This window comes from Pyrus communis, chromosome 2 (genome assembly GCF_041283825.1).
Source record: "Pyrus communis isolate YQ-2024b chromosome 2, ASM4128382v1, whole genome shotgun sequence".
In the NCBI taxonomy this organism is placed as follows: domain Eukaryota; kingdom Viridiplantae; phylum Streptophyta; class Magnoliopsida; order Rosales; family Rosaceae; genus Pyrus; species Pyrus communis.
In genome coordinates, this window is record NC_142566.1 from 1,459,222 (window position 1) to 1,468,179 (window position 8,958).

General features: G+C 34.1%; 2 protein-coding genes across 2 annotated transcripts; both read left to right on the forward strand.

The window, feature by feature from the left end:
- The first annotated feature begins 275 nt into the window (after positions 1-275).
- Positions 276-918, forward strand: LOC137746447 (defensin Ec-AMP-D2). Its single transcript, XM_068486462.2, has 2 exons — positions 276-420; positions 510-918. Exons 1-2 carry the CDS (start codon positions 357-359, stop codon positions 680-682), a joined length of 237 nt encoding a protein of 78 aa, XP_068342563.1. The 5' UTR covers positions 276-356; the 3' UTR covers positions 683-918.
- Positions 919-1,926: 1,008 nt separating this feature from the next.
- Positions 1,927-2,634, forward strand: LOC148698335 (defensin-like protein). The gene is made up of 2 exons (XM_088680394.1): positions 1,927-2,084; positions 2,194-2,634. Exons 1-2 carry the CDS (start codon positions 1,928-1,930, stop codon positions 2,355-2,357), a joined length of 321 nt encoding a protein of 106 aa, XP_088536520.1. The 5' UTR covers position 1,927; the 3' UTR covers positions 2,358-2,634.
- The last annotated feature ends 6,324 nt before the right edge of the window (positions 2,635-8,958 follow it).

Genomic DNA, 8,958 nt, shown 5'->3' on the forward strand with positions numbered 1-8,958 from the left:
TTCATTTGTTTTGGTGGGAGGGTTGCAGGGTAGGTGGGAGTGGGGTGGGATGCGGTGGGTTTCTGTGTTCATTTGTTTCGGTGGGAGGGTTGCAGGGTAGGTGGGAGTGGGGTGGGATGCGGTGGGTTTCTGTGTTCGTTCGTTTGTTTTTATTTTTTTTATTTTTTATTTTTTTTTAAATAGGATAAATTATTATAAAAATTATTTTTTTAATTAGTAACTTTTAATTTTCTCGATAGTTCTGAATGGCACAGCACCGATCTGGCAGCTCCACAACAACTCTGTATAACAGGGGGCTTGCAAGGTCACTAATCTTCACATCGATCTAACTCATATAATATATTTCAAATAGAAAGATGGAGCCTTCCATGCGTTTGTTTTCGACTGCCTTCGTCTTTGTTCTTCTTTTGGTGGCCACAGGTAACCTAAATATATGCATATTCTTCTCCAGCTAAATTGCCTCTTGTTAACATATTAATTTCGGACTGTTTAATAACCATAATTGGCAGGGATGATGGGACCAATGCTTGCGGAGGGTAGGACCTGTGAGGCTCACAGCCGCAAGTTCAAGGGAACCTGCCTGGGTAAAAGCAACTGTGCATCTGTTTGCCAGACTGAGGGCTTCCATGGAGGCCATTGTCGTGGCTTTCGCCGCAGATGCTTCTGCACTAAACATTGTTAATTAGCTATTAATTAATGATGAGATGATCATCATTAATCATACATGTATGATATATATGTGTGACATGATGAAATAATCGCTTAATTATCATTCCGTGCATGGATACCTACGTACGTGCATGCTTGTGTGCTACTAGAATAAATTAATAACCCAATCTTTCACAGTTGGGTTATCATTAATTGTTCTTTTGTTCTTGTTTATTAAGAAAAACTATCACCGCGTGAGTTACTCTGTAATCTCTTATGGATATGTTCATTTTATGTAACTTCCATATTTCAGAACAACGTCTTTGTAATACCCTACCGTTTGCAACTGTACCAGGATCACGGTTTATCACACTAAGTGAAATAATACAATTGGTTGATCTCAAAAAAAAAAAAAAAATTCAATCAATTGTATTATGAAACTTAGTGTACCGAATCTTGTTCTTCACACACTGAAAATTTTCTCCCATGTAGATGCAAAATGAGGACATTATTTTGACCTTATTTTATAAGAATGAGGCAAAGGTCATTGGCCTGCCACGTCTCTAAGAGATGAGGTTAGAAAAGAGGTAAATTTTACATGTTCCCACAAAGCTTCAGTACTAATTCTACATGTTTGTTTTACCATTGAAATAATTTAGGGTTTGCATAACTTTATGACAATGGTTGCTGGTTTGGCTCATTTTTTTTATTTTGCACACCTATTTTAATTATGGCCTTTGGTCAGAAATTATTTTCTAGACAATTTTTTTTAATGACCTAGCCAACCTTAATAAGAGTGTAACATCAAGATTGGTGTCACGTTAGTTGGTATGTAACAAGATTGGCGGATCTAAACTTCTGGCCCTTGTGCTACTACCGGTAGTGCTTGTGGTAATCAATTTAGAGAGTACTTGTCTCCTTCTCTCTCGTACTAAATAATGAATTAAATTTTCTCCAACAATCTTACTGGTTATGATTTTGGAGATGGCTAAACCCTAAACTATAAAGCCTAACTAGCTGTAACATGTTCATGATCAAGTTAAATGATGAGTCTGATGACTACCATTGGAGCAGCGAAGAAAAGAAGCATTTTTCACAGCACTGTAAAACTTGGATTAATTGCCGTCATGTGGGGAAAAAGGACAGAGAGACATGCCACTGCAGCAAGTACTGACTATTCATTCATTTGAGCACAGAAAAATGCATGGCTCCTATTGCTTCCCTCTTTCTTTGTCGTCGTTTTACTTGTGAACGGCATGGCCCAATCACATCAGTAATAATGCTTAGCACATGCACATATCTTATCTTCTCAATCTCCAGTCTATATAAGGGCTATTATGTTACGACTATAGATACATATAAATTATATAAAATGGAGCGTACCATGCGTTTATTTCCAACCGCCTTCGTCTTCCTGCTGCTTTTGGTGGCCACCGGTAATATTTCTTTTCCCTCGATCTTGTTAACAACTTCGTCGCTAATATATATTATTACGATTTTAAGCATGCATGTTAACCGTTTATTGTTTGGAATAATTGTTTAAAGGGACGATGGTTGCTGAGGGTAGGACCTGCGAGTCTCAGAGTAACCGCTTCAAAGGAACCTGCGCGAGTAAAAGTAACTGTGCTGCTGTTTGCCAAACTGAGGGCTTCCCCGGAGGCAATTGTCGTGGCTTACGCCGTAGATGCTTTTGCACTAAACATTGTTAATTAGCTAATTAATTAAGCTAGTGATGAGCTGATCACTTATCACTTAATTATCAGTGGATGCATGGACGTAGGTACTTTGATACGAGTGTGGAACTAGCTAGAATAAGTTAATGGCCTTCACAGTTGGGTTGTTAACATCGTATCCCTATTATGGTTCTTAGTGTTCTTGTTTGTTAAGTACCACCGTCGTGAGTTATTTCGTAATGCCGTACTATGTACGAATTTCAGTATTTTTAATGCCCTTCCTTTGAAATGCAATTAATCATCAGTTCCTCAAGAGTTCTGCTTTAACTTCATTTTATTAGGCTTAGCCAAATTAACTAAAGCAACATAATCTTCCTCTACACCTAATGTTCAAATCATGATCTATAATTTAGGTTAATTTGGTATAGACATAGTAAAACTTGTGTAAAAACAATCATTTTGTTTAAAGGATATGGTCATTTTAAGTGAGATATATGTCGCTTCATTTACGTATAAAAATGTGAATAATAAGTCAAATGTGCCTAAAATTCAAATATTCGTTTAAGAGTAAAAGTTAAAATTCAAATATTCCTTTTTTTATTTTTTGAGATTAAGTTTGGGTGCAGGTTGAAATGGGGAGAGAGAAGGGAGGGGAGGTGTGGGAGATGGGATTTGCAGGGCAGGTGGGGGTGGGGTGGGTTTCTGGGCTGGTATTTTTTTTTTTTTAAGGGTAAATTATTTTTTTGTCATGTAGCATAAATTTGATCGCCACGTCAACATAAATGTGGATCCCATATTTACCATGTCATCACTTAACAGATTTTCTAAATGATGTATGAAATTGAAATAAAATGATAAGTAAATATAGGAAATTTAAATGTTTAAAAAATGTTGTAAGAAATTGAAATCGACCCTAAACCTGATGGGGTAAAATGTAATTTACCTAAAAAAAAAAAAGGAACGTGACATTTTTTCGTTTGGCCAAATCATAAAGAAAATGTATAAGTTGATCACCAGTGAATACTAAGTATTACTGTTTCTATAAAAACGATAGTTGATTCACGAGACCAAGTCAATCACAGGCCAAAGCCATGAAAGCAAGATTACAGAGAAATGCAATCCTCGAGACAAGAAGGTCTACAATGAAATTGGGAGGACTTCCAATCCATTCACAACGGCTGCCAATATTTGGGCTATAACGACACATTATTGGCTTGGCGGCAAATATGGGCACACAAATCCTTAGTGATTGCAGGAAACAAAGTCATTCAAAGCTTCAACGATCTGAAGCGAATCTCTTTCAATCAAAACATCTCGAAAATCCCTCACCGCGGCCCAAACCTCACCTTCTTTCGCAGCCAAAGCATCTGCTTGCAAAGGATAAAATACATCATGGAAATTCCTGCATTATGGCGCCACAAAACTTCCAGCTTTTTTCCCTCACAATTAAACCCACTCCTCCGACTTTTCTTTCATTGATCCATGCTCCATTAAAATATAGCAGTCTAAAGAGATTCTAAGAAAAGATTTGGACTACTTGGATCTCACAGAAAATATGACATAAAACCGAGCGCAATAACGTTCTAAAATTTATATAGCCGACCCCACTTAGTAGGATAATATTTTATTGTTGTTGTTGTAGATTCTTACTCTTCTTTGTTGACGCTATATTAAAATTTCCAATTTTAAGGATAATTATACTTTTTCTGAACAGTCTGTTGTTTTCAATTTTTCTTGCACAGTGAATTTGGTATCTATAATTTTATTGTTTGTAAATTGTAGTCAATCCCTTTACTTGTAAACCTTATTCATATAAGATTGTTTCGTTGTACGTGCGAAAGGGATTATAAGAAGAAAAGCAAGGGAAAATGAAAGGAATGGGACAAATTTACATGCATTTTACTATCTTATTGTCAGACTTAGTGGAACTTCAAATTTCTTCACATAAAGAGGAACACAAGAAGACTTCAAAATCCTAAACGACGACTAAGGGAGAAAAAAACTCACGCCCTCATGAGAAGGGAATTTCAGAAATAATAGTGGGTAGGAAAATAGCGTCTTAATTATATAACTTTTTATTGTGGGTGGAATTACAAGAGGAGGATAATTAAGCTCAATTAGGCTAGTAGAAATGGGTTAGGCTGTGATGTGCGTCAAATTAACTGAAGCCGTCTACTATTGACTTTTTCTTTAAACAAACGATATTATCTACACTAAGGGGAAGGGGGTGGGCTAAGCCTCACAATGGGCTAGCAATAATGTGGTTCAAATTCGCCTTTGGCGAGAATCAAACCTAATCTCTCACTTACAAGTGAAGATGAATACCATTATATTGTAGTACTAAATGACATATGTCTACTGTTAACTTAAAAGATGCATTAGCTATATGGAGCCATAGGTTTGGCCTCATGTCCCTCCTGACATATTGTATTTTTTTTGTTTATCAATAAATTCTCCTCAAAGTCTCTTCCCATGATAGCAATGCTGGAGTGGAACAGACTTTACGGCCAAATTAAAAAAAAAACAAAAAAAAAATATGGAGCCATATATATTAGTACTCCCACCAAATTGCAAGTTAGGCTAAGATCCATAAAAAACAAGACACATTACATAATTTAAAACGTATTACTATAATGGAAAATAAATTGCGAATACGATATCTTATTGTTAGACTGTTTTTTCTATCGACCTCAATCACAGTTGAACGGTTAAAGAAGTACTTTAATTTCATAATAGTTCTGAAATTTTGCTTTGTCGGTTTAGAATTTGTCAGTACAATGATATTTTCTTAGTAGTGAGTTGACAACGATGTTAAGATGTCTGGTGTGTTCTTTCTTATCTTTCTTAGTGTTGTTTTCCAGATAATTATATCACATCAAAGCGTTATGGACCAACGTATGTAAACTTATCTATTCGAGTTTTAGTCAAGTTCCTTGTATAAGGACAAGGGCTAGAGAATCTCTTCAATTATTGAGTATTGCCTTAAGTACCCAACTCTAATTTTATAAAAGTAAATTAGCTACAGTTGATTGAACAAACTCTTGGACAAATGCTCCTTGTGCCTGAATCGATAACCATCCAAGAAACATGCCAAAAGATGTTTCTTTTGAAGAAGGAATCCCTAACCACCCATCATGTACATTGTAATCCATATTATATGAGTTATTCACTATGATTGAGGAGGAGATGTTAACTACATTTTCATTCAGACCTTCTCATTTTACTTTTTCATTTTTTTTTTATCCTACAGTGTTGCTTAGTGATAGAATCATCTGCTTTATAGATCACCATATGAAGATTAACTTTGCAAAAAGACAACTAAAATTTGTAAAGGTGAGCTAGAAAATAGAGTAGACGATTTATTAGATGAGGATTGACAAGACAATTTTAGATATAATTAATTTTTTCTTAAAATATTCTAAAAATAACGGTTTCAAAACATAATAAAACATTACATAATAAGAATAAGCATTGAAAAAATACAATGAGAAACTCTAAATGAGCACGTTGCTAAGAAAGAAAAAGAGGTTCGACTTTTGTTTCAAAGATTGCATCACAGTCCAAACCCACTTATCCTCTGACCTTTTGTTCTTTCAATCTTTTTTTTATAGATTGTACCATTAAAAAATGAAACAGGAAAAACTGAAGAAAGTAACAAACACCCACGTACACATTTTCTTCATCATTTTCAGGTAACTGTTTTCAAGGGATAAGACTGATAACAGGTATATTTATTGGAATTTGGAGTAGGGGCTAATATTCTGTTATATTTATAGGACTGATGGCGTAGTGATTACTCATATACTTTGAATGAAAGAGCTAGTTGGCTGAAATTGCAGTGGCTGCTGAACAATTATTGTGCGATCTGATCGCTGTAGCTATCTGACATGATCTCTCCGAGTACCATATTCAAGGGAATTGGCGGAAGTGTACGATTGCATCTCTGGTCAATTGAGAAAAAATTACACAATGGTAGCTCAATCAAGTCATGCGCTGGCCTATATCCCACTTATAAAGTTGAATGATTATACGTACTTCACATTATTTTGTTATATGCGCACGTTATTCTATTTGTATTATCTACATGCTTTATGTCATTACGTTTGTGATGATCAAGTTTCAGACTTGAAAATTTTTATTTGTGTTGTTCACGTGTTAAACTTGAAAATTCGTTACACATGGGTATGTTCAGAATAAATCCTATATTAATGAAAGGAAATATTTTGCATTATCTTATAATTGAGTTAAATTATTTCTGACAATTAATTTTGTAAGCAAATCTCAAATTTTTTCGTGATGATTGCACATTCATACAATTCCCTGCAAATGTGGACACAATCCCTGCAAATGTAGATAGGATAAACTTGTCATCAACTTTTTCATAAAAATGCGTGAAAAAATTAAGACAAGTGAGCTAAATGTGGAACATGATCCCTTCAGATCCAAATAAACTCAGTCTTCTGGACAAATGATCCGGGTTGTTGAAATTTGATACAACGGTTGTAAACAAGTGACCCTTATAAAAGTTATAATAATTGTAGTCATTTGATCAAATTTCAACGGTCCGGATCATTTGATCCTTAAGCTCAATTTATTTGAGTGCAAAGAGAATCCGGTACGGCTAAATGTAGATAGGATAAACTTATTATGAACCCTAAATTTTGTACATATATAAGTAGTATCAAATTAGGACAACAGGAGATCGTCTCATTCGGGTCCTCATCATGAAAAGTAGGTGACATAAAAAAATACGAAGAAAATATAAAAATAGTTACATAATTGAATTTTGAAAACCGGAGGTCATTATTAACGCTTTTAAAAAAGGAGTATGTACAACTCCGAATGCAAGAATGCATGATATATTTTAGAGTGCTTTTCTAAAAGCATAGCCATTATTCCTAGTTCCTTTTTATTATCGTCCCTAGTTTAGAGATCTATCTCCTACATGTTACATATATACGGTACAATGTTGGTATTGTAGGTAAAATAGTTTCTGAGATTGATAATTCATCAATTTCATCATTAAGATTTGAAATCGATAAAAGTGGTTCCTGAATTTACTCACCGTTAATCATTTTGGTTATTCCGTAAAAAATCTCTGTTAAATAAAGATCAAAATGACAAAAATACCCTTAATTTAATAAACAATGGGCCAGAATGATTTGATAAAATGAGAATATTTTTGTCATTTTGATCTTTATTTAACAGAGATTTTTCACGGAATACTAAATTGATTAATAGTGGACAAACTTAAGATCAATTTTATTGATTTTAAATCTTTAAAATTAAAGTTAGGAGTTATACACCATTTTAGTTGAAAAAACCTCCATCATCCTTTGACCTTACCCCTTTTGCGAGGATTCATTCACGCGAGGCAATTATAGGACAGAAGAATGCGTTGACTCCGGAACTTTCCTTCTACAATAGGATTAGGTGGGACACTCTGCATGTTCTCTGATTTTCTTTTATAAACTGAGTGATGTATATACTTTTTCTTTCATAGAACATTGTCCTTTACCATATATAAAGGATAAGTCAGGGAAAATTCTTATGGATAGCAAAAATATAACATACTTGACGTACCATTTTAGGTGTTATAATAAGAATGAATGATGTGATTAATATATTCCGGTTTTATAATTATATTAATAAGAAACAAGCTTTTGTGTTTTATTTGAGTGAAATAGTAACATAACATTGATCGTATTCTGAGTAGACCGAAAATTATTCACAAGAAAAAAATGAACTATATTGGTCCTTTTATTGCTGCATTTATTATTTTTAGTCATCTCACCACTAAAATAAAAACTAGTTACAGGTGTGTTGGTTATATCAATTGACTAGGATGATGAGTCAAGCTATTTGCACTCAACTTCAAATCCCTTTCACCGTAAGTTAGAATATTTAAAAATAGAATATGCCATTGTCAAAAAGAAAGAAAAAAAAATAAAAAAGAAAAATAAAAAAGAAAAATAAAAAAGACTAACTCTTAATTTAGCTCAACTAGCAAAAGTGCTTCATAACAAAAATGTAAGTGCTTCATACAAAAAGAGTCTCAATCGAACCCTCGCAGCGCTTTATGTAATGTAGGTTGTAGATGTTTTTTAAGACCCAGAAGCATTTTGAACTACGTTTCAAAAAGAAAACTTAAAAGCGCGAATATGCGTCCTATAAGCGCTTTTTAAGCAAGTGCTTCAAGAAATGCTTGGACTTTTAATAAATCTTTTGACTCGCAGCCCCAACTGCGGAGTTGAGGTCGGCGTGGCCTCCATATGAAAGCAATCCTAAACAAGCTCTTAATGTCATTCTTAAGACTGCCAACAACTATAGCAAGTATGTGTGTTACATCATATATAGGTCTTTGGCCAAAAAAATTGACATATCATAGATCGTAGTATAAAGGTTAACTAGCATACGTATTCATCGCAATTATTTAATTAAATAAACACATGTAATACGCAAAAATAAAAATCAGTGAAATGATAATGATGTGTCTAGTTAAAGGTTGTGTGCAAAAACTGAATTCTTCCTACTAATTGAGTGCAAGTTATCAAATATATATCTTTTTCATTATCTTAGACGTACGTACCATCTCTCTCGGTGGAAATGGAAATGGGTGAAAGATAAAAAGATGGAA